Genomic DNA, 26,567 nt, shown 5'->3' on the forward strand with positions numbered 1-26,567 from the left:
CCGGTGTGGGCAGGCGGGGGCGTTGACAGTGGCAGGTCGCCAGTGGCTGGCGGAGTGTGGTCTGGAGGACGTGTGAAGAAGGGCATACCCTACACTCAGGGATTATTCCTCTTACTCCGCAGCGACCAAGACGTATGCACGGCTTGACTTCTTCCTGGCATCACAGGAGCTCATCTCCCGGGTTAGGGAGACTACGATTGAGCCTAGGGCCTTGACTGACCACGCCCCTATCACTATGGTGCTTACTTTGCATCAGAAACGAGTGGGTGCCTCGGGCTGGCGCTTCAGGGACTCGTTGCTTCAGACTGGGGCAACGGTGGAGTCGATCCAACGTGCCATTACGGACTACCTTAGTTTTAACGACGACGGCAACACTTGCATGGGAACTTTGTGGGAGGCCTTGAAGGCGGTGGTGAGGGGGGAGGTGATGTCACGGTCCGCTAAGGACAACAAAGCAAGGAGGGACATCAGGGAGGAGCTGGAACAGAGAGTGGCGGCTCTGGAGCGTTCACATAAATCCACAGGGGCGCCCAGAACCTGGCGGGAGTTGGAGAAGGTGAGGCAGCAGCTGAAAAGGCTAGATTGGGATAGGGCGGAAGACGCAATTGCGCGTCTTAAGCACAAGTACTACATCGGGAGCAACAGATGCGGAAAGCTTCTAGCACACCGGTTATGTGCGCAGCGCGCAGCGTCTACGATAAAGCTAGTTTGTTCCCTTTCGGGTGTGGAAGCGCGAACGAGCGATCAAATTGCAGAGGCGTTTGCGGAGTTTTATCGAGGGTTGATTTGAGGGAGATGAACGGAGTAATGTAGCTCTGGATATATTTCTGGAGGGTATTGCAATTACTCCTCTTGGTGAGAGTGAGGCATCTTCTCTGGACCAACCTGTAAGAGCAGAAGAGGTCATATCAGCAATCTCACGCCTGCAGGTGGGGAAGTCCCCTGGACCAGATGGTTTTACGGCACTTTTCTATAAGACCTTCTGTATGGTACTGGTGCCACTTTTGGTTTGGCTCTTCAACTCCTTCCGAACGTCGGGAGCGCTAACGTTCAGTATGTTGGATGCCACCATTGCAGTCATACATAAGCCCGGGAAGGACCCAGAGGAGTGTGCGTCCTATAGGCCGATCTCGCTTTTGAATATAGATGCTAAACTATTCACAGAAATACTTGCCCACCGCTTGAATTATTATATTCCGGGCCTTATTGACCCGGATCAGGCAGGTTTTATCCCGCACAGGCAGTGTAGTGATAATACGAAGCGGCTGCTCCATCTGCTGGATAAAACAGACCGTTCCCGCCGGGAGGCGCTCTTTCTCTCTATCGACGCGGAGAAGGCGTTTGATAGGGTTCATTGGCCATATCTTTTTAAGGTGTTGGAGCGTTTCGGGTTGGGCCCGGGTTTCATGACGTGGATCCGCTGTATTTATCAGTCCCCTAGAGCTGCGGTCCGTGTTAACGGTACGCTTTCATTGCCATTCCCTATCAGACGAGGGACCCAGCAAGGGTGCCCGCTCTCTCCCCTTTTGTTTGCGCTCTATATGGAGCCTCTGGCGCAGCGTTTGAGAGACAGCCCCCTGATCACTGGCGTGAAGTTCGGAGGCAAAACTCATCTTATCACTTTGTATGCAGATGACGTGATCCTTACGCTGTCAGAACCCGCGACCTCTCTGCCTGTGCTTATGGAAATCCTTGATGAGTTTGACCGGGTCTCGGGTTTTCGGGTGAACATGCAAAAATCGCAGGTCCTTAGTCGATTTATCAGCCTGGAGCATGAGGAGGATCTGAGGGCTCGGTATCCCTTTATATGGTCGTCCTCGCGACTTTCCTACTTGGGGATTGACCTGGCGCCTTCTGCTGCAAAGACGGCGAGCTTGAATTACACGAAGCTGGTTAGAGAGGTACAGCGTGATCTAGAGACTAGGGGGAGGCTTAAGCTGTCCTGGCTGGGCAGAGTGGCGGCAGTGAAGATGACTATCTTGCCACGTGTTCTGTATGTGTTCCAGGCGCTTCCCCTGACTCCTCCGCCTCGGCCAGTTGCTACTCTTCAAGCGGCGGTTCTGCGATTTGTCTGGGAGGGTCGACAGACGTACCTCCCGCAGCGGGTTTTGTATCGCCCAAAGGGGGAGGGAGGGTTGGCGGTTCCCTGCCTCTTGCGATATTTCCAGGCAGCGCAGCTGCGTTTTCTTTTAGAATGGAGTCGCCCGCTTACTGAGAAACACTGGTGCTTTATGGACCAGGCGGTGGCAGGCTCGCATATATGGAAGGAGCCCTGGCTCCGCTGACGGCACAGGGCGGGAGGACTTTACTCCTCCCTGGTCACTGGAGCAGCGTTACGTGTATGGGATGCGGTGGCCGGTCGGTTGGGGCTGACGTCGTTCCCATCCCCGATGACCCCCATAGCTGCGAATCCGGATTTTGGGCCGGGGTTACACGTGGAAGCGCTGCGGCGTTGGCATGACGGGGGTTGTAAAAGGGTGGGGAGCCTTTTTGATGAGCAAGGGGTGATTTCTTTCGACCAGATGAGAGAGACATACGGCTTGACAGAGGCGGATAGGATGATGTATTATAAGATACGGCACTGGGCCCTACTGCTGGCTAATCAAGCATTAATAGACAGGCCGTTAACGCAGGTTGAGAAATGGCTCCTGCTGAAAAAGGATGATAAACGAGTAATCTCAGAGCTTTATAGGCTATTGCAGGGAGAGGTGCGTCCGCCTAAGTCTAAGGGACAGTTGCGATGGGAGAGGGAGCTGGAAAGGGAGCTTTCTGACGAAGAGTGGGACAGTGTCTTCTATAGGATACACCATACGGCCTATAATGCGGCAGGCACGGAAACAGCATATAAGGTAGCCTCCTACTGGTACTACACCCCAGCGAGGATACACACATGGGATCCCGCCAAGTCTTGTCTCTGTTGGAGAGGGTGTGGGGGCAGGGGCACACTTGTACACCTACTCTGGCATTGCCCCAAGCTCCATAGATATTGGGAGAACATTCTAGATGTTAGTGATGTAGCGTTTAGCACCAAGATCCCTAGATTCCCGTCGTATATCTTGCTGGGTCTGCCCAATCCGCTCACCTTTCCTCTGAGATCGTTAAAAGGGCGGCAAATGACCCTGGCTCTCAATGCGGCACTGCAGCTGATCTTAGCGTTGTGGGGCACGGACAGGGTACCGACACATGTGTCATGGCTGCAGAAGCTGTGGTTTATTTTAGCAATGGAGAAGCTCACTTTGGCCTCTCAGCAGCGGGTGGGAGATTTGAGTGACTTATGGAGACCGTTCTTGCAGATTTTATCTACAGAGTTCACTGAACTGACTTGTCCAGCGTATCTGGGAGTGCTGGGGTTGATATGAACTTCTGGGAAGGGGTCTACTGGAGAGCTTTTTTGGGAGAACAAGGGCTAAGCGGGGAGCCGGGACGGGGGATGAAAAGATTGATGGATGACGGGGCATACCAAAGGAACAAATGTTGGTGTTATATGTTTGTTTTACTTTGTTTGGAGTTTATTTACCAGGGAGGCAGTTTTCTCTGAGTCACTCACCTATGTTGGGGTCATGAGGGGGAGGGGAGGGGGAGGCCCCCTCTGTTATGAACGTGCGGGTGATATTCCTTATGGGCGGCTATGAGGCCCTTGAATTAGAAATGCTGTGGTTTTCTCGCTATATCGCGAAGCTTTGTATTTTCTATGCTGGTATGTTGAATCAATAAACAATAAACAGATTTGATCCATAAACAATAGTGTGCCTCCTTTTAATGCATGCTCTGTGCAACAATTGCTTCAGTAGAATCTCATAGGTTCCACTGTGCAAGTTTTGCGGCCCCCCAATGGGGGGAACGCTCCCCTTGCATACATTATGCCTGGCGCAGCTATAATGTGGCGCAAGAGATTACAAAGTGGTGCAAGGCATGCATTGCGCCACTTTGTAAATCTGGTGCAGCGAATTTCGCCTCGTTCAGCCACAATTGTGTCATAAAAAATGACGCTAATGTGACGCAAGGAGATGCGTGGCCCTCTTAAAAATGGGCCTAAATGTGGCACTGTACAATCTTTAACTCTGTGCAATGTGGTGCTGTTGACTGTCATCCAGTGCTGCATGAATTTTTAGTAAATCTGGGCCTAATTGGTTTCAAGTGTGTCTCTGAAATTATCTTTTCTATGTAAAAAATATATTAGTACCTGTTCCCAGTGCCTGGCCTTCATTCCACGGTTGCAGATAACAGAGATAATAGGAAGATGCTGTTTGAATTTGTCAATTTTAAATTTGACATTCTCAGCAACGCGTTTTGGTGCAGGAATCTCTGCAAACGTTTTTGTAAGTTTGTACACCGTCCGCCACATGTTCCCAACGTCTTCCACAATGTCCTCTGCATTTAAAGCCTGGAAAGGACCTGCAGAAGTGAGAAAAAAGGATTGTCAAGATTCAGCCTTCACAAAGTGTTGAACAGAACATTTTCCCTAAGTTGTAGGCCATCCCAAATTCAGACAAGGGAGAAAATTATGATACTGCTAACATGCCTCTTTATCAACCTAACCCTATTAGCTTTTATTACACTGCATAGTCATTCAGAGAGCTCTGGTATGAAGAATCAGAGACAGAACTGGTAAGCTGAGTATAAACTACTTTTGGAAACACATAGCTTTTCAATAATTTTCCGTAACCAGAATGGTTAGCTTCTTTCCAACGTGTTAGATTTAGTTTTGGATGCCAGTATTGCACCAGAACATCTTAACTTGAGGTAGTTAAAGAGGTTGGATATATCCTACCGGCTGATATGGGACCAATTTAGGAAGCAGGTGAATTTAGTCTGACAAAAATGACAAAGGAGCTATTTACAAGACCCTTAGAAGGATTTGTTTATCCTTAGGATGCCAATATACTGCTCCTATAGCAACCAGTAGATTGATTATGTTTAAACTTTCAGTTTTTCTGTTTTTGAGATTGGTTACATAGAGAAATTACTCCACTTGGCAGTGTATAAGGGGCTGTAATTACCCTAGGACATAACTATGGTGGCTGTTATGTAATGTGGACCTAAAGTCCAACCTCACATGTGAGTGGTAGATCAACAGCCTGAACATCATGTAGTCTTTACAAATTAAACACCTCAACTCACCTCATCTTAAAAACTTGTAATATATGCTAAATTTTGACCTCAGCCCAACATTATAGGTAAAACTGACCTGTTTTCTTAAGACCATGATTTGTCAAGAATACCTCTGACCCTATATGCCCAAATCACAAATATGTTTATGTGATTAGGTGTGATTTACTTGTGTCTTACTCCTCAATTTCCATGAGAAGGCGCTCCCTAGTCATGGAAGGAATATCTGTGAGTTAGGTCCTTGGCTTTTTGGTGCACAGTGCGAAATGATCTTAAAGCATGAGAGCATATTTAGCAGTGTTACTTTAACCCAGGGGTGTATTTAAACTATATACCAAACCAGTGTATGCCTAGTGCAATATCAAAATTTGGAGTATGGCTGCATCCTCTTTATGCCCGTTTGTAAGACATAACTTTTTTTAAGAATTAGGATGGGTACTGTAGCTGTGGATTGGGAAAGCGATTCACTAATGTTCACATTGTTTGAGAGTGTTGCCTTACTTTTTTTTAAACCTATCTTTTTAAAGTATAACACAATATCAATAATGTCAGCTGTGAATTTGTATTCTAAATGTGGTATTTGGATGTAACCATTACATTGTTAAGATTTTCAATGGGTTTTAAAGATTTTAAATTCAAATGTGTATTCAGTAGAAAGTATGTTTTATGAACTGCTTTATTTGAGATGTTTGTCTTTCTTAATCTAATTTAATAACTGAACTAGGCCAGGGGTGCCAAATGTATTTCCAGCCGACCGGATCCATGATAGATTTTCAGGTGATCTACAAAAGATACATTTACATACACTGATACACGGATGAAAGCTCACGCTCTGTGTTCTTCGTTTGATAGTGCAAATTGCAAAGTGAGTTTCAAGTAAAATAGCTAACTCCCCAGTTGGCTGGTGGAGATCATTCCCATAGAAAATGATTATCATGAAAATCTGGCATGAATCTTGACTTCCTAAACCTAGTTGAACACCATTGCTGTAGGCAAGAACAAGAGAAGCAACAAAACGACCAACCAGCATCTCCTTGCTCAGATGTCAGAGATCCATGTACCAGACCTTTCTGAGTCAATAAAGAGAAGCAAAGGTCATCATTGCCTGAAACTATCTCAATCTGTTGAACCCCATTTGAAAATTTTTAAATTGTTTAAAGGCATTAACCAGATGGTAGTTTTAGATTAGCAACATTGCAACTTTAGGAATATCCTAACAGACAATGCATTCTGAGGTGTAGGGGTAGTTTATTTTAGGTGCATAACCACCTAAACTCATGAAGAAGATATGGTACTTATAACATTGAACACAGATAGATGTAATTCAAATAAACATTATTCTCACCATTTATCCATTCATCTGACTTTGTTTGAAAGTCATAGGCGGTCTGCCATAACTGCTCATAGGGTATCTTGTTGAGAATTGTGGTTTGCAGTAATGGGAATTGGCTCTTCTCAAACTCAAGTAATGTTTCTTCTTTGTTAATAGCCTTTAAAAAAAATAAGACAAACATGTCAGTCGCACACTTGTTTACTACTTAAATGTGCAGCACAGCCAATCAACACAATTCATTTCACAAATGAAGAGTAGACCTACATTCAAAAATTTAAATGAGCCCTCCCTCCCCTGCAGTGTGACATGTACCCATGTACTGTAAATTTACAATTTGAAAACACACTACTCTATGCTCACAACTATTCAGATATCATGAGCACACAGACAGGTACATTAAGTAAAATAAAACCTACAATAATAAACAAACGTTCACAATTGTTTTCAGCTTAGAGTGGACTGTGATTTGGAATATTATTAACAGCTTATACTCTAGTTCACACATTTCAAAATAGTTTTGTTTTTAAGGGAGTGGGCCATTTATTCTGCCCATGCCCGATGCACTTGCATAACATTTTCCCTGAGGGTTCATTTAAGTTGTTCATGTTGTGCTCCAGCCCTGTGCTCCACGACTGCAGCACCCCATTCGATCATAAACTGTAATTGTGGTGTGCTCTGTGCAAGTGATGCAGCACAATTTTGGCTCCACCTCTGACATCACAACTTCAACCTATATGTATACGTAACATTTCATCTAATGTGTTCTAACATTATTAATGTACAGTGTTGCACTCAAATTCATTGATGGAGTGCATTCACTGTGGAATTTTGGAAATCATATATACTGTGTGCCTTAACCTTATTAAATGAAATGTAATCATTTGATGTGAATTAGAAGCCATCCACATATTAATGAATTGTATTTGCCTTAGAAATGGGGAGTATTTATGAAAGTGTGGGCACTAATGTTTTACAGTTCAATGCTAATATGTAGTTCTTAGTCGCATTTATGTTCATGTATTCAAAAGTGCATTGCATTTGTTCTAACTGTAATATGATGCTTCATTTGAAGATTATGTAACCAACATTTACTATAGCTTTATACCGGCCATTGATGGCCTGCTCCAGCATTAAAGGCATGAGCCAAAGACAAGGGCCTTTTACAAGGAAGCGGGCCCTTAATGGCCAGTGTAGTCCAGCTACAGCGGGCTATGAAGCTTTTAGAACATTCTGCCCCATCAGGGCAGAATGTTCTAATTAGTAAAACAAAGGCCTCGTGGAGCCTGAGGGGGTTGAAATCCACCCGGGCTCCATGAGGCCTTTGTTCACAGCTGTTGCTGTGAATGACAAACATTGGGATGTTGATGCTCCAGGCTTTTACCAGCCATTAGAAGCCCAGAGCTTCTTCATTGTCTTCAACTGAGCACTCAACATTCTAATGTTCTAATTTATTTTGAAGATAAACATGAATATAATTGACACAAATTAAGGGGGTTATTACAACTTTGGAGGAGGTGTTAATCCGTCCCAAAAGTGACGGTAAAGTGACGGATATACCACCAGCCTTATTACGAGTTCCATAGGATATAATGGACTCGTAATACGGCTGGTGGTATATCCGTCACTTTACCGTCACTTTTGGGACGGATTAACACCTCCTCCAAAGTTGTAATAACCCCCTAAATGTCCATTAGTGAGTAATACTATAATTTGACATGACTAGGCCTGTATTTCTTTCAGCTGGAGAAACTGTTTTCTATTTCTGCTTGTGTGTCTTTTCTTTGCAGGTGAGTTCACATACATGTTTAGTTTGAGAACAGATGTACTACTGTGTTGGTAATAGAAAGTCTGTGAGAAAGACCTTGATGGAAGAACATGGAGAAACCAACTGTGAGCTGACAGTTCCTTATTCAAATTGGTTACAAGCAATGTCTAGAGGATTGAGGACAGCATCGTTCTCAGGACTGGTTTGAGAAAAGTTATGAATGTTGCAGTTTACAGCGTGAGAATGGAGAGGGTAATGGAGCTCAAGTAATGTTTCTTCTAATGTTGAGATTGGAGAGGGTAATGGAGCTCAAGTAATGATGGCGTGATGATGGGTGTTACCTAACAGATTTGTGTGGTATTAATTAGTGTTCTCAGGGACAGATTTCCAACACTATCCCTTCAGATTTTGATTTACAGACTACTAACATTTCCCCTGTCCCATTGCCTTGCTGAGGGTGGCCTAGGCTAACACTTAATTCTTTCAAAAAGACTCTTGACTGTGCTTTTGAATTGCTGACCCCTTCTCTGTAAGCCCATGCCTATATTTTTTAGATTTTTCCTCATCATTATAGATTACTTTAAGTAGATGACCTTAGATTGTACTCATATATAGGAGAGAAGACCGTTTTCACTGGGCATCAAATCTTATTGCTAATATTTTGTATTGATGTAACTGAACTCCTGGTTTGCCTTATGCTAATTTGCCTAAACGTCTTCAAGAGGTTTGGTTATCCATTTGTTATTCTGTATTTCTACAGCATCTTTTGAGATTGTTCTATAACAACCTGACGAACGAGTTACTTACCTTCGGTAACGACTTTTCTGGTGGATACATTAGCTACCTGTGGATTCCTCACCTATTGAATACTCCCATGGCACCAGCACTCAACGGAAATCTTCTTCCTAGCTTCTGCACGTCGACGAGGGCGTCACAATTGCCCACGCGACGCCGTCTGACGTCATACAGGCAATAAGAGGTCCTCGCCGACGTGCCGACATCAGTACCAACATTTTTTACGTGCCTGAAACTAATAGGCCATTGAGATAAACAATCAAATAACAATATTTAATAACATTCAAGATAAATACATAATTTCAAAAACTCAAGATTTTTTTTTTTTTTAATAAATAAATACATAAATAAATATATATAGTATATGTACAAGCCCCCCAAAACCAAGAGGAGCACACCCAAGAACAACTTGGTTAGACCAGACAGGCAACGGGCAGGCGGGTGGGACCGTGAGGAATCCACAGGTAGCTAATGTATCCACCAGAAAAGTCGTTACCGAAGGTAAGTAACTCGTTCTTCTGATGGATAAAACTACCTGTGGATTCCTCACCTATTGAATAGAGTCCCAAAGCAGTACCGCACTCGATGGTGGGTGCCTGAATGGTCAAACCAAGAAATCCTGCAGCACTGACCGTGCAAAATGGCCATCCCTCCTAACCTCAGAATCCAAGCAGTAATGCTTCGCAAAAGTGTGGAGGGATGACCAAGTTGCGGCCTTGCAGATGTCGACCACAGGAACCCTAGCCAAGGCTGAAGAGGCCGACTTAGCTCTGGTGGAATGAGCTCTTATACCATCAGGGGGTTCTTTCTTTGCTAAAGAGTAACACATTTTAATGCAAAGAATGACCCACCTGGAGAGTGTTCTCTTGTGGACTGCCTTTCCTCTCCTCTTTCCCACGTACCCGATGAAGAGCTCCTCCTCCAGCCTGAAATCCTTCGTTCTGTCCACATAAAAGCTTAGCGCTCTCCTCGGGTCTAATCGGTGTAGTCTTTCTTCTTCTTTCAAAGGATGAGGCGGAGGATAAAACGAAGAAAGAGTAATCGTTTGGGCCATATGAAAGGGTGAAACAACTTTGGTAGGAAAGCAGCCTTGGTCCTCAACACCACCTTATCCCCATAAAAAGATGTGTAAGGGGGTTCAACAGATAGAGCCTGCAGCTCACTCACTCTTCTTGCGAAAGTAATTGCAACAAGGAAAACAGTCTTTAGGACCAATAACCTTAAAGGGCAAGAATGCATAGGCTCAAACGGGGAACCCATAAGAAAAGACAGAACCAGGTTTAGATCCCACTGAGGCATAATGAAAGGAGTGGGAGGAAATTTGTTAATAAGACCTTTTAAAAATCTAAGTACTATAGGGGATTTGAATTGAGAAGGTTGGTCCGGAAGACATAGAAAGGCTGACAGGGCAGATAAATATCCCTTAACTGTAGCCACTGCACAACCCCTCTGTGCCAGGGACAATGCAAAAGACAAGATATCTGATAAGTGAGCTCGTGAGGGATCAATTTGCCTCTCTCCACACCAAATCACAAATTTAGCCCACCTATTAGCGTAGATAGATTTAGTGGAGTGTCGCCTGGCCAATAAGATAACATCCACTACATCAGGCGGGAGAGAAAAGGAACTCAGGTTGCCCCGTTCAATCTCCAGGCATGAAGGTGCAGGCTCTGGAGGTGGGGGTGTAAAACCTGCCCCTGCGACTGCGAGAGGAGGCCTGCCCTGAGAGGGAGACAAGGCGGAGGGCACAGTGAGAGTTGGAGAAGGTCCGAGTACCATACCCTCCTTGGCCAATCCGGAGCTATTAAGATGACTTGGGCCCGGTCTTGGCGAATTTTCCTCAAAACTGGAGGAATCAAGGGTATGGGGGTAAACGTGTAAAGCAACTGGTCGCACCAGGTCATCTGAAACGCGTCCCGCAAAGCTCCTTGTCACGGATACTGGAGGCTGCAGAATAACGGGCAGTGCGAGTTCTCCCGAGTGGCAAACAGATCTATCCGAGGAAACCCCCACACCTGGAAGATTAGACGGACTTGATCCGGATGGAGACGCCACTCGTGATCAGCCGAGAAATGGCGACTGAGACTGTCTGCACGTACGTTCAAGACTCCGGCCAGATGATTTGCTACCAAGCAAACCTGATGGTCCTTTGCCCAGGACCAAAGCCGTAGAGCTTCCCTGCAGAGAAGGTACGACCCTACTCCTCCCTGCTTGTTTATATACCACATCGCGGTAGTATTGTCCTTCAGGACCTGAACCGACTGACCGCGAAGGGATGGGAGGAAGGCCTTGAGAGCCAGACGTACAGCCCGCAACTCCAACAGATTTATATGAAACATCTGTTCTACTGGAGTCCAAAGACCTTTGATCTCCAGGTCCCCCAGATGAGCTCTCCACCCTAGAGTGGAAGCATCCGTTATTACTGTGGCCACAGGCGGAGCTTGCGAGAACGGCCTTCCTCGGGAAAGATTGCCGTCCGCAATCCACCATTTCAAATCCGTGGCAGCATCTCTGGAGATCCTCACCGAACCTTCGAGATCTCCTTTGTGTTGAGACCACTGCTTTTGGAGGCACCACTGAAGAGCCCTCATGTGCCAGCGAGCATGAGTGACCAGCAGTATGCAAGAAGCAAACAGACCGAGCAGGCGCAGGACTTTGAGGACCGGAATGACCGCTCCACTTCGAAACATTGGAACCAACGCCTGAATGTCCTGAATCCGCTGAGGCGGAGGAAAGGCTTGATTCAATGTTGTATCCAGAACTGCCCCTATGAACAGGAGTTGCTGAGAGGGCTCTAGGTGAGATTTGGGCACATTCACTGAAAAACCCAGGCCGAACAACAACTGAGTAGTCGACTGAAGGTGATGCAACACGAGCTCCGGAGACTTGGCTTTGATCAACCAGTCGTCCAGATAAGGAAATACCGCTATCCCCTTCCTTCTGAGCCCTGCCGCAACCACCGACATCACCTTTGTGAAGACTCAAGGTGCTGAAGTAAGACCAAACGGGAGGACCGCAAACTGATAGTGCTGCGACCCCACTACAAACCGGAGATACTTCCTGTGCGACTTGAGTATCGGGATCTGAAAGTAAGCATCCTGCAAGTCGACAGACACCATCCAATCTCCATCGTTCAGCGCCAAAAGCACCTGAGCTAGGGTCAGCATCTTGAACTTTTCCTGTTTGAGGAACCAATTGAAGATCCTCAGGTCCAGGATTGGCCTCAACCGACCATCCTTCTTGGGGATCAGGAAGTATCTTGAGTAACAACCCTGACCCCTTTCCTGCTCTGGAACCAACTCCACCGCACCCTTTGAAAGGAGGACTTGAACCTCCTGTTCTAGCAACAGGAGATGCTCTTCTGAACAGTAGGAAGGGCGGGCGGGATGGGGGACGGAAACTCCAGAAAGGGAAGGCCATAGCCTTTCCTCACAATGCTGGTGACCCAGTAGTCTGATGTTATGACCTACCACTTGTGGAGAAAGTTCAATAACCTCCCCCCTACAGGAGTAGAGTGAGAAGGAATTGGTGGAAGTCTAAGGCTGCTTCCCATGCTGCACCCCTTCAGAGGAAGAGGAAGAGGCAGAGTGCTGCTGGGTGGCTCCTCAGGTCCGGACCCTACCCCTCCCTCTGTAAGATCTATAGGAGAGAGCAGAGGTGGGTTGATGCTGGAATCTCCCTCGAAAGGAGGAGGAGGAGGAACCACAACCAAATCCTCGAAACCTTCTAAAAAGTCTGGAGGAAGCAGAAGAAGAGGTTTACAAGCCTAAAGACTTGGCAGTGGCCCTACTCTCCTTGAACCTCTCTAGAGCTGAATCAGCCTTGGAGCCAAAAAGCTTATCGCCATTGAAAGGAAGGTCCAAGAGGGTCGACTGTACATCAGAAGAGAATCCAGAGCTACGAAGCCAGGCTTGCCTCCTTGTAGCCACAGCAGTACCCATAGCCCTGGCAACAGAGTCAGTCGTATCTAACCCAAATTGAATAACTTGGGTTGCCGCTGCTTGAGCATCAGAAACCAGGCTCATTAATTCTTGGGGCACCTCAGTATGAGTTGAATATATTTTGTCCATCAGGGCGTAAATGTATCTCCCTAAAATACAGGTAGCATTGGTGGATTTCAAAGCCATGCTACATGACGAGAAAGCCTTCTTTGACGACATGTCCATTTTCTTAGAGTGTCTATCTGAGGGCACAGCTGGAAACGATCCTGGAGCAGACCGGGCTGAGCATGAAGCCTGAACCACTAGGCTTTCAGGAGTTGGGTGCCTGGAGAGGAAGCCTGGGTCAGCAGGTGCCACTCGATATCTTCGAGCCACAGATCTATTCACCGCTGAAGATGACACCGGCTTCTTCCAGATTTCCATGATCGGATCCAACAGAGCCTCATTAAAAGGCAGAAGTGGCTCTGCAGTTGTTGAGGCAGGGTGCAACACTTCTGTTAAAATGTTTGGCTTAGGCTCAGACACCGGCAAAGGGCGGTCTAAAAAGTCAGCTGCCTTTCTGATGACCGAATGAAATGTTGCAGCCTCCTCCGTGTACTCCCCAGGTGACGACAAGTCCCATTCTGGAGAGGTGTCCAGACCACTAGCCGTGTCCAAGCCATGGAGATCCTCACGAGATTCCTCAATCTCCCCTTCCTCCAATGTCTGTCTCCGATACTCTTGTTCTTCAAGGAGGCGAAGAGCAAGCCTCCTCGAATGCAATCTCTCCTCAATCCTCGGCGTCGACATGGCGTCAGCAGATGTCGAAGCTTGACACCGATCCTCGGATCCATCAGACTCCGGATCTAACGGCGCCATGGATTTCTTCGGCGCCGAACGAGGAGTAGGACGGACAGAAGATTGTTCCGGCGCCGGTGCAGATCTACTCTACACATTTCCCAAGGGAAGAAAGGGCATAAAGGGTGCCGGTCGTAACGGAGCCGGAGCACCCATATTGAAGGCCAAAGGGCCCGAAGGACCAGCCGGTCCACCACCTGGAGCCATCTTTTGAAAAATGGAGAATATTGCATTCAAGAATGCGGAACTATCGGCTCCAGGGGCCGGGAAAGCCGGGTACTGAGGAGCCTGGGCTGGAGGCGACATCGACGCCGGTCCCGACGTCTGCAAAGCCAGAGAAAACTCTTGATGCTGTGGAACCTCGAACACCGAAAGAGGATTTACAGGCGACGTCGGCAAAGTCGGGGAAGTCGGAGATGCTAACGGCATCTGCGGTTGGGGAGAGATGGTGGGACTAACTTCCCAAGTCTTCCGGCGCCGAGTCGAAGGTGACCTCGATCGCGATCTCTCCCTACTCGACCGGCGTTGAGATTCTCGACGACGCCGGGAGTCCCGATGACGTTGATGCGACTTCGGTGAAGACGACTTGCGGTGATGTCTTTTCTCCTTTTTCTTTGACTTCGCCAAAAAGAGCTTGGCCTCACATTCTTTTAAGGCCTTTAGATTCATTCGTTGACAAGAGTCACACTTGTCAACGTCGTGGTCGGAACTAAGACACCACAAACAGTCAGAATGTGGGTCCGTAACCAACATTTTGCCACCGCACTCGTTGCAGGGCTTGAATCCTGACTTTCTTTGCAACATTGTAAACTGTCTCAAAGCAAAAACAGCAAAAATAAATGTAACTACGTCGAGTAGTAACAGTAGCTCCCTCGAAGAATAACCGTCGTTCGAATGGCACGGAAAAAAGGGAACTGACGTCGGCACGTCGGCGAGGACCTCTTATTGCCTGTATGACGTCAGACGGCGTCGCGTGGGCAATTGTGACGTCCTCGTCGACATGCAGAAGCTAGGAAGAAGATTTCCGTCGAGTGCTGGCGCAATGGGAGTATTCAATAGGTGAGGAATCCACAGGTAGTTGTATCCATCAGAATGTTAACGTGTAATAAAATTATGAACTTTACTTCCAATTTGGGTATTTATTCTGTCACCAAATTTGTTACAGTGTAAATTAACGTTGGTCTGGTTGAAGTTAACTCCTTACATATTTCCTTTCAGTGAAAAAAAGACTTATCACCTAAGGATTTATGGAAGACGGCCCAGTGCTCCACCACAAGGATGTTTGGTACCTTAGGGGGCGATGTGTGACCTCTGACACAAGTAAGGCATTTGATGATTGTAGAGACAGACTGCATCCCCTGCTGTCCCACACTGCTGTCTCCGAAGTTGGCTACCTAGGCTTGCCTTGACAAACAGCCACTCCGTAGTAGTGAGAGATGTTTTGGAACAAAGGTATGGAGCACGGAAATGGAGGTAATCTATTTTGCCATCAGCCACCAGCATGGGCAAAGGCATTTTTAGTTCTCGTCTACTGACAGCTTTACTTCGTCGGAGTAATTGGTGTAATTTTGGTAATTGTGCGTAACAAGATGAATATGAAATTACCAAGATTATGTCCGATCACATAGTGTTGGCGAGAACCTTTTACTCAAGATGTTCCATTTGGGTAATTTTTGAATGTTAACATTTCATGTTGATTTTTTTACCTGAGCAGACCATTCAGGTAATTTTGAGTGCACAACTACAAATTCAAATATGACCAACAATGTTTTGAACACAACCAGCAATTCCTCTAATGTAGGCAGCCAACAAATATTTCAGGTAGATTTTTAATTTTAGTGAACTGTTCAAGTAAATTTTGAGTGCCGAACTACAAATGCAAAGGCGAGCAGCAGTGGCTTGAATGCAAACAACTGAAAATCCACTTGAAATTACATTTTTAAGTTGAATTTTTAGGAAACGTACCATTTGTGTAAATTTCTGAATGTAAGATCGCATTGAGTAATTCTGTGTAATTTAACATAATATTGCAGTAATTTTGCTGGACGAAATTGCACGAATTACACCCACTCCTATTTTAGCTCTCTGTTGCCAAAATACCTCTTGTGCACCATATCAAAGATCTATGGTGGGTTTTATGTCAGTCTGTGGTTGGCTTCTTATTCAATTACTTTCCTTTCTTTAAATGTAATTGCCCCTCCACTGGAGCACTAAATATTTACCATACTTCTGACTGGATGACTTGTGTCCTTTCACTGCTCAGATTCAGGAACTATTTTTTTCTTTTTCATTTAACACCCCATGAGAGTGAAAGCATTTTCTTTCTCTCTCTCCCATGTGCAGCTTCCTCAATCTAATCCACACCCCTCTTGCTCTCAGTGTTGCTTCTCAAGTCCAGTACATAAAAGTAGAGCAGCAGGTTCATTTTTGCCAGGATTTGACTAAAGAGCAGGAGTTATTGGTGTTATTTTATGTCCTGCATTTCTCCAGTTGCATTAAAGGCCAGGCCTTGACACAGAAAGGTAGCATTCATAATGCAGGGTGATGAGGCAGGCTGTTGTACTCACTTAGCTGATAGACCAGATGCCTCCAGCATTTATGATTTGTTTAATATCTGAGTTCTGGGGAAAGTAAACTAGGCTTTGGCAAGCCTTTTTCCTTTAAATTCGGAAACTTGCCTATTCTTTTTAGATTTTGACGTACTGGCTTTGCCAATGTTGGTTGATATCTTCCTACAGAGGCTAAATTTGCGGTAATGTATGCTTCTGCCTGAAAAGTGTACTGTTTTGAGCTAAAGCAATTTTCAAAATGTTCCCAGCATACTGTCGAGACCTCAGGCCGAGAGACCCTGCTCACAGCTCTGTGAGGCACTGGTGGGAATTCTTTTAATGGAATTAACAGCAGGAAGACCAAAAGGATTTGTTCCAATTGGCTTCCATTAAGTATCCTTGAAATCCCTCCATTATCTGACTCATGTTAGTATACTAATGTGCTTGCAAAAGCACTGTTGGTGCTCATTTTCTCAAGGTAAATAATTAGGGAAAAGCCCCAAAACCTGTGAAAACAAGTCTGCAAATTATGCAGAATTTGGATCAATGACTTAATGTGATGTACAGTACTTAAATTGTGCCAGAGGTTGCAGGTGATGGGCACTGGCCCTTGTATTTGTGGGATGGGTCTTTAACAGCGAGAAAGGCAGCAAAAAGGAGGAAGAGGGAGGAAAAGACAGATCAGAAAAGAATGATGGAGGTAGAAAGCAGAAAAGAAAAACAACCTCCAAAGAGCGTTAAAAGGATAGGAATTGTAGGGTGGTGGAAGAAAGGGCATCAGAAAAGGGATCTAAATTCTTAGGTTTATTTAGAGCCCCTATATTCTGCCACAAAAATTATTTATAAATTGTGATGCATACCAAGAGAGAATCCCCATATGCTACAGCTGCAAATAGTAGGCTGAGGACAATTTTCTTCTTTGGAGAGGAACATAATATGGATTGTACTGATGAATCAGGATCTCCAGTGGAGCTGCAGTTGCTGTCCTGTGCACTAAAGAGAATCCAGGATGGCAGCCTTGCTCCCGCAGCAGCAATAGGAGGAGCTTTGCATGGATGAGAGCCTGCTGTCACTCTTAGGAGAGGCATCCATGCAACTAAAATAATGGCAAATCTGCATTGATCAGATGGTGCAGAATATTGATCAATGCCAACTGAAAAAGAGCACCAACTCTGATGAAGCATTTTTGTTGCCCTGTTTTACAGGTGGCAGTAAACATGAAATGAATGAGGCTATGGCAGTTGACATTAAAGACAATACCAAAGGTTAAAAGGTACTCATGGAATGTCGGGAGCTTCTCCAAAAAGTGGCTGGCATTGAAGCCAAGGTGACAGCCATAGAAGGGCCTCAGACCCCACGTAGATGAAGGGAGATGTGGTGGAAGGTCCTCTTTGTCTCTAGAGAAGTGAGTGACTGCTCTTGATACTGCTAGAATATAACTAAAAGAGATAAATGATGTTCATACCAATTACCAACGATGTTTTGTTAGCTTTATCATCAGCACTGAGGAACATCTTGAACTTCTGGAGAATGCCAAAGCCCATTTGCATGTCTGAGATGGTCAGAAAAGTGCTGCAGAGTTCGGACCTTGATCAAACACTTACTTCAAGGACAAATCTGCCTTAATTCTTACACTAAGGACAGATGAAATGACTGCCCACCACATGTAAACAGTGAGGGGGACCAATCAAAGTATGTGTGGCATATAGAATAAGACCTTTGTGAAAGACCCAAGAAGCACAGATGGTAGTGGTCTAAATATGAAAGTTCATGTCGAAGAGGAAAGGCCTGGAGGCATATAGGGGCGTAACCAAAAGGTGGGGGGGATGTTACGATGCACTGGGAAAGAAGACATGCGAGGAGGACAATGTGATGGGTACCACAGTAAAGGGAGAAAGCTCGAGTGAAGAAACAGCGGAAGCAGAAACAATATCCCCCAGGAGAAGGTGTCATGAATGCAGTCTTCACAACAGTCGAGCAGCTGTGGAGAGGGAGGCTGCACAGCACTGGAAGACAGGTACGGGACAGAGGTATCGAGGAGGAGGGGGAGCCAGATAGACACACACTGACCCGAGGGAGACAGGTGCTTTGCTTCCGACGGCTGTGGCCCTGGCATGGAACTGTGCTTCCAGGCAAGTAAGCAGCTTTTCAGTAGATACATGTATCTTTGAGTGGAGAGGTTTTCCACAAGGGGGTTTGTGGAACCAGTCTGAGAAGGGAGTCTGAGTGATTTGCACTAACGGTCACAAAGGAGTGAAACCTTTACTGGGAGTTTGCAACAATAGTGTCAAGTTCTTGTAAATGCACCATTTGCACGGGTGACAGTGAATGGTTAATAATAATAATAAAGAACAAGTATCATATGGCTCAGGACCTCTTCTGTTTTTTCTTGAGGGTCAGCATCATCCAGGGAGAAAAAGTACCGGTAAGTCACATTATTGGACTGGAGACTAGGAAAACATTAAAACCAGAAAGACACCAAGGTCCTTCAGCTGATTATCCTACTCCATCAATAAAACAACTATTTTTAATCTGTAATTAGTGTAATGTCCTGCTTACTACAACACTGTGGTACTAATTACTTTCCAAGAGGAGCCCCAACTTGCCTTGATTTTTAGATGAGCTTTAAAACAAGGCAAGGCCTGTATAAGGAAATAAGGGTCCTGTTTTTCACAAATGCCACTCCCACTACAATCATAATAAGGGGTAAATTACAGATCCTCAGGAAAAACATCTTATCCTTAGGGACCCAAGCCAACAGCTTGTTTTAAATGTGGTCCACAATGAGATAGCCTACCTGTCTGGGAAGGCTGATGAGGCATCCACCTCTTTGGAATCTCTCAGTCAAACGTGGGACAGTGAAAGTAACAATCTTCATGTGGCTTTGTGTCACACTCTGCTATATCTTTTGCCATGCTACTGGTGCTTTTTCAATAAAGATACAGTTATACTCTGATGTCCTAAAGATCTGCGGCATCAAAAGTTTGTATTCACAGCTAGGCGGTTCTCTACTGATACAGAGATTTTATTTTTGTAATATTTGAAATCCAAGGCCTACCACCCATCCCCAAGCTTTCAGAATAATGATCTAAGTTTGCAGCTGCTTAGAATGTCTTGATAGTGTTGTAATAAGTTGTTATTGGTGGCCATTGTATCTGCTGTGATTGCAGAGAGATAGTCATTTTAATAAAATCCTCGTTCTCAGCCTTTTGGCTAAGATTAATTGAAGCATCTGTTCTTGTCCGTTGTGTCTTCTATCTGAGGACCAGATAACAAATGTATTTTTGGAACATGAAATGACATGGGAGTTTTCTCTGTCCCCTCATGGATCCGTGTGGTGTTGTGGTGGCTGCAGGAATGGTCACCAAAAACATTACAAAATAAAATAAATGAGAAAAACAAAATTGTTAAAAATACAGGCATCCTGAAAATGGGATCCTGGCAAATTATAGGTTTAAAGATAGGTTGTCAGGGTTGTAAACAGGAATTACATTGATGATTTCAGTGCTTGTGCTTGGAATGCTTGGGGACATTTCCATTGTTGAAACAAAGAAGACCAAGGTGGTGCTACTTCAAGACATGTCTTGCAGCTATCGAAGCCGTCCTCACCTAGAGGGAGTGAGATATTGCCTATATGTTAGACCTGACAGCCTTAGAGTGGTCTTCCCTCAACTTTATGCCTGCCTCCCTCCAGTTTTTGGATCTTGTTTTTACTGGTTTTAAGGACTCTGCTCACTTTACCACTGCTGACCAGTGTTAAAGTGCTTGTGCTCTCTCCCCTAAACATTTTAACGTTGGCTTATATCCAATTGGCATATTTAATTTACCTATAAGTTCCTAGTAAAGTACACAAGATGTGCATGGGCCTGTAAATTAAATGCTCTAGTGGGCCTGCAATACTGATTGTGCCACCCTATAAATAGCCCCTTAACCATGTCTCAGGCCTGCCACTGCAGGGCCTGTGTGTGCGATTTCAGTGCCACTTTGACTTGGCATTTAAAAATACTTGCCAAGCCTTAATCTCCCCTTTTATTACATATAGGTCACCCCTACCGTAGGCCTTAGGTAGCCCATAGGACAGGAGCTATGTAAGTAAAAGGCAGGACATGTACTTATACGTTTTACATATCCCGGTAATGTAAAACACCCCAAAGTAGTTTTTCACTATTGTGAAGCCTGCTACTATCATAGGCCAGCATTGGAAATTCCCTTCTATACTTTTAAGTGTTAATTTCTGATCTGAAAGGAGTGGCATTGTCATGTTTGGTATGGTTGGAATTGTAGTGAGAAAGCTTGATTACTGGTGAAGTTGGAATTTTCATTACAATTTTAGAAATGCCACTTTGAGAAAGTAAGCATTTCCTTGCACTTACTGCTCGCTGTGCCTTACAACCTGTCTCCAAGGCAGGTCTGGTCTATGCTGGCTGATAGTTCCCCTTGTGCATTCCACCCAGACACCCATAAACACAGGACACTCAAATGCATCTGCATTCATCCGAATACTGATGGGTCTTCCTGGGCAGGAAGGGTGGAGGGGTTCTCATTTACACTTCAAAGGCTAGTGGCCTGACCCCACACAAATGACTGATAACCCCCACAGATCTCCTGGCAGTCAGGACTGGGTTGAAAGGGGAAATGGTGCACTTCAAACCACTCTTTGAAGTTACCCCCACTTCAAAGGCACATTTGGGTATATATACTGGGTCTCTGACCCCTTCAAATCAGACACTTCTGGATCTACCACTGGACTCTATCCAAAGGAGTGCAGTGCTACCCAAAGGACTCATCTGGACTGCTTTTCTGGAATGACTGCTCTCCTGATTGTTGCCCTGCTGTCTGCTGCTCCCTGACTCTGCTGGAAGATCAGGAAAAGCCTTCTCTTGTAGAGAGGGTTTTCTCTTCCCTAAATCCATGTGATGTTTCTTTCTATTTGGTCTCTAACACTGTGACGCCAAATGTTGAGTTACCTAACTATTTATCTGGTCATCGGGGGGACTGGAGGGAGGGGCGGGGTGGACATTGTATCCAAAGAAGTTGGCTCTACTTGGGCCATTGGAAATACTGCGTGTTCGGAGTTTATAGTATTATTTGACTCAGATTTAATTTTGAACCTTACATTTTTAATCTCTTGCGTTTCAGATTTTGATGAGCTAAAACTGATTGAAAGTAAAGATATGTATTGTGTGTATTTAACATATGCTCCAAGAGTAGTGAAGACAAGAGTCTGGTTTCATTCTAGAATTATTGCTAAATTGATTCTAGACAATTGTGAACAGCTGAAACATTGAGCTATAGATGTGATCCCTATATAGAAAGAAGAGGATCCACTTAATAAATATCTTGCTTCCCCAGTTCCACAACAGTATGGAGGTGGGCTATGTCCCTTGCGAGATCCAATAAGATCTTCTCTGGAAAATATTACTGTATTTTTAATGGAGAAAGAGTTGTAATATATGTGGGAGATCCCGCTCCCACTGAGACGACAATGAACAGGGGAAATGGAGCTGTCTAGCTCGAGTTCTAAATAGTACCCGGGCAATGGGGCATGCATCACAAATGGGCCTTTAATAATAATTTCAATAATTTCAATAATTTCCGTGTGGTTTTATGGAATGCAGCTGGAATGAAGAATCAAATTGAAAAACTTGATCATGTTTGTTCCTTTCAGGCTGATTTAATCTGCATGCATGAGACCTGGTGTGCAGCTGATTTTTTTTATCCAGGCTATACAGTGTTGTGCCAAAAGGCACAGCCCTTGAAGAAAGGTCACGCAAAAAGGGGAACTGCTATGCTTCTGAGTAATAAATTAAAATGGGAATATGAAAGCCTTACAGCCCCTGCACATTTTTATCAGATATTGAGAGTTAATCCTATCATGGAAGATGGTAGGAATGTTAATAGTGAATGCATATATTCCCCCAGATAAGGGTCATGACAAATCACTATTACACATGTTTAATTCTATCTCATTGATTGGGTTAAATGAGGTAGAATGTGAAGTGTTGTTAATGGGCGACTTAAACTGCCAAGTTTCTTATTTACCTATTTCTCTATTTTGTGCTGCAGAGAGGGAATACACTTTTAATATTCCACCTTTATCATTCCCTTCAAGAATTAGGGCTGATAAAAGGGGATACACCCTTTTAAAATGTATGAGGGAATCTAGCTATGTGATTTTAAATGTGAGATTTAATTTGGATTCACCAGCAGAGCTAACACATAAATCACGAAGGGGAGGCTCTGTAATCAATTATTTTTTTGCCTCTTATGTAATAGCTCCATCTGTGGAGGATCTGACCATTTTAGATACTTCGTTTAGTGATTATAAGATCCTTAGAGTTTCATTGAAGCTAAGTTGGTCGGCTGTAGAAGCATGGAATTTTAATGGCAAAGACACTTATTTGAACAGGAAAACGGGTAGAACTCATTGGTCCTCTTTAAAAATATTTTTTCAAAAAAAGGTCTCGAAAGAGCTATATTGCAGATTGATGACTGGAGTAGGAACCTCCTTCATTGTTTGTCTGACTGTATAGGACAAATAGTTCAGAGTAATCAGTTAAGGTGTTCTAAACCACCTCAAAAGAAGATAAGGCCGTCTGTGTTGCTGCTGAATAGGGAAATTAATACGCTGGTAAGGCTCCAGTTTGTGCTGGATACAAAGGAAAGGGGCAGAGCAATGTCCTTATTAAAGAGGAGAAGATGGTGGTTGAAGGCAGGTATAAGAAAGGAGAACGCCGAGCAGAGGTGGGTTGCCCTGAGAGAAGCTGCTGTGTCAAAAAACGCCTGTAAATATTGGGTAATTATCTCATAATGATGTGGGTCTCGCAAATCTTCTCTTGCCCTTCCTATAGCTGAGGCAGGATGGAGAGACTACATACTTTCACTTCATGTGGAAAACTTGGCTACTGAGCCAAGTGAAATGGACATTCTGCTAGACTGTAATTGACACTTAAAGTCCTCCTGCAGTGATAGAGATTGAAGGGTTTATGTAGACTGTGCGGGCTTCTGGAGCAATGGGCCCTAATGGGGTCCCTATTTCAGTAATTAAACAGTAACCCTTGCTTTGGGTAAAGATCCTTCATTCTGTATCTCAGTTCTGTTATCTAAAAAGTGCAGTTCTGGTGTCCTGGGTTGGGAGTGATATAGTCCCCCTATATAAGAAGGGTCAGAGAACTTCCCCAGTAAGCTACCGTCAAATAGCTTTATTGGATGAAGTCGGTAAGGTATTCGCCAAAAGTCTACTAGAGCATTTAAAGTCTTGGGTCGAGGAAAATTCTGTCCTTCCTTTGGAACAGGCTGCCTTTAGTAAAGGGCATAATACTCTAGGTAATTCAGTAAAGCAGCTTTTAAATGAAAACTATGTACAGGTTCGGGGTAGTGTTGTATATGCTACATTTAGAGACTTTTCAACAGCCTTCGAAAGGGTTGATCTCAAGATCCATCCTGTGGAGGACACTATTAAACTTAGGCATCCCTGCAAATTTGTTACGTTTGATCATAGCCTTGCATTCTTCCACATGGTGCAAAGTACTGTTAGGTGGAGAACGGGGTTTGTCAGCTGAATTTCCAACTAAAAATGGATTAAAGCAGGGGTGTCTTCTGGCCCTGCTGCTATTTTCATTGTACATTTATGACTTGCCTATCATCCTAGGGAAAAGCAAGGGCTTTGCACCCAAAATCAGAGGTGCCAGAAATCCTATCTATTGTATGCTGATTATGTTGGTGCTTGACCTCACTCCGAAAGGATTTAATAATTGCCTGGCCGCCCTTAATTGCTCAACTGATCAGCATAATTAAAAAATCAATTTCTTGAAATCACAAGAAGTATGCCTTTGAGGAAAAAAAATCACGTAAGAAAATACATTTTTCTTATAGGCCATCAAAAGTTCGAGTGGGCAAATACCTATTGTTTTCTGGAGAAAATTATATCTAGTTCACTCAGCGACCGTGAATATATATGTAATAAGGTGGGAAAGGCCTTTTCTCGAGCACAAGGATTAAGTGCATTTTATAAGGCAACATTTTGCTCATCTATTGCCAGTTTATCAAGTAAAGAGTCCTGCTACTTTGTTGTATGCAATAGAATGTACAAAGATAGCAGACGAGTTCTTAGAATGGAAGGGCACATTTTAACATGCTTGGGGTCTGATTTATGAAAAGTTAGCTCCACCTTTGCGTCATTTTTTGATGCAAAAGCAGTGCAAACTTAAAAATATAATTATATTTTGTAAGTTTGTGCCGCTTTTGAGTAAAAAAACAATGCAAAGGCAGCACTAACTTTTCATAAATCAGGCCCTTGGTTCCCTGTAATACCTTGGCATCTACTGCAGTCGTAAGGCTGGAATTTGGCATTAAGAGTTCTTTTGTGCAGGGTTTAGTAGGGGTGGTTTGGAGGGCGTTTTGCAAATTTCATAGTGATGAATTTTCCCTAAGGCATCTTGTTCATAAAGAAGTTTTCTGAACACTGAGAGAGAAATCTCAGTTTTTTAGAAACTATAAATATACCTTACAAGTGTTAGAGCTTGACTCTGATTTTACTTTGGCTCCATCGCCTCTACAATTCAAAAGGAGTTTAAAGGAGATTACAATGCACATAGGTTTTCAGTTAGATATGGAGCTTTGTAGCCAAAAGAGGAGGTTGATGTTTTTATTAACTCGGCTATTCTGAGAAAAACACAGCTTTATTAATTTTGGAATCTTCCGCAGGGGGTGAGGCGTTTTTGTATTCTGCCGAGATTGGACATACTGCCACTAAAAGACTTAACCTATAAATGGTTTAGTACTTCAAACATGTGTGATCTGTGTTATTCGGATGTTCAGGACATTAGACATGTTGTATTTGTCCCTCTTTACTTTTACTGAGGAAAACATGGCTGAAAACCCTCTTTTTGAATTTCAATATATGCTCAGCAGGTGAAGTTCTCAAATTATTGTTTAACCCTTAAAATATTAAGTTTTAGGATTAGTAAATCTTTTTTAAATGTATATTGATTGTTTTAAAGTACAGATGTCTTTATATAGAGAATGTATTTATTACAGAAGTTTAAATTTAGGAACTGTACTGTAATACAGCTAAGTGGGCTGATATATGGGTGCACTTTATTTGAAAATAATATGGATTATAATGTAGATTTTATTCTACTGATTATGCATTTTGTCACTTTAAATCTACAGTATAGTTTAGGTGGACCTCCTAGGAGTTCCAAATCATGAATAAACAAACTTGAACTTGAAAAATATCATAGCCCCAGCTCTGAGCCCTACCAAAGTTCAAAAAAGGATGTGTTTTCTAGCCGTTCGATAATTAGGACTTACAAAAAATCCCAGGATTTCTGCAACCACATCAAAGTTGAAATTGATGAAACCACTCCCTTCTTTCACTGACACCATGTTGTACATACATTATTAATATATTCAGCAAAAAACATTCACCTTTGAAGGAAAATGTACTGAATATTGAATGCACTCTTTTTGTATTGACATACTATTTCAGGAAAGTGCCTAAGTGAGACATCAGAAGATACATTGGCCCTCATTACAAGGTGCCCAAAAACTGCATGTGGACTTAAAGGGGCCGGAATTATCAATGCCAGCTAGCATGACTGCATTAGTTTAAAGCCATCAAGAGTTGCTGGCACCGGAAAATGGAATACCTGCAGGAAATTAATTACCAGCTAAATAATGTAGGTTTGCCTGGCCCCTGTAATGTTTCTGCAGATACAGTCCAACTTCCCTGAGCTGATGGAAAAGATCCATGGAATCCACTGAGGTTTTGCCTGCTGCATGTCCAAAGAAACGGCCCGAGAGTATCCAAGAGGACACCACTCTAGAAAACTTGTCAGGCAGGCCATTGCCTAATCATGAATTTCCAGATAGGTCAGTAGGTAACCAGCATTATAGATTGATTAATTTGCCATTAAATGTTTGGCAAACTAATTCATTTGTTCAGCATTTTTCATCTACTAAATTAAAGGTCTGATTCAAGGGTGCCCATCACAAATTTATTGGACGTACTCAGCTCAGGGCACATATCAAGATGACATTGTGAGCATTTATTGTAAACGGAAAGGGATTTATGGGAACAACTAGGCATATAAGTTTGTGTCACTATACAGTGGAAAGTGACTTGGAGTGACTGAAATCTGTGCTCAGCATGGGGAACAGATCAACAACTCAGAGGTGATCTATTTGCATTGTACACATGTTGTCAAATAGATCAGGTTTATATGTTACAATTT

General features: G+C 43.9%; 1 protein-coding gene and 1 pseudogene across 1 annotated transcript in view; one reads left to right on the forward strand and one right to left on the reverse strand.

Moving 5' to 3' along the window:
- The window catches only part of DNAH3 (dynein axonemal heavy chain 3), a 536,699-nt gene that overhangs the window by 314,871 nt on the left and 195,261 nt on the right, over positions 1-26,567 (reverse strand). Inside the window, exons 17-18 of the mRNA XM_069210285.1 lie at positions 6,455-6,599; positions 4,184-4,395 (exon numbers count right to left, since the gene is read on the reverse strand). Of these exons, the coding sequence (XP_069066386.1) occupies positions 4,184-4,395; positions 6,455-6,599 (357 nt within the window). The remainder of the gene's footprint in view (positions 1-4,183; positions 4,396-6,454; positions 6,600-26,567) is intronic.
- Positions 19,523-19,700, forward strand: LOC138262548 (U2 spliceosomal RNA; annotated as a pseudogene).

This window comes from Pleurodeles waltl, chromosome 10, assembly GCF_031143425.1.
Source record: "Pleurodeles waltl isolate 20211129_DDA chromosome 10, aPleWal1.hap1.20221129, whole genome shotgun sequence".
NCBI lineage: Eukaryota > Metazoa > Chordata > Amphibia > Caudata > Salamandridae > Pleurodeles > Pleurodeles waltl.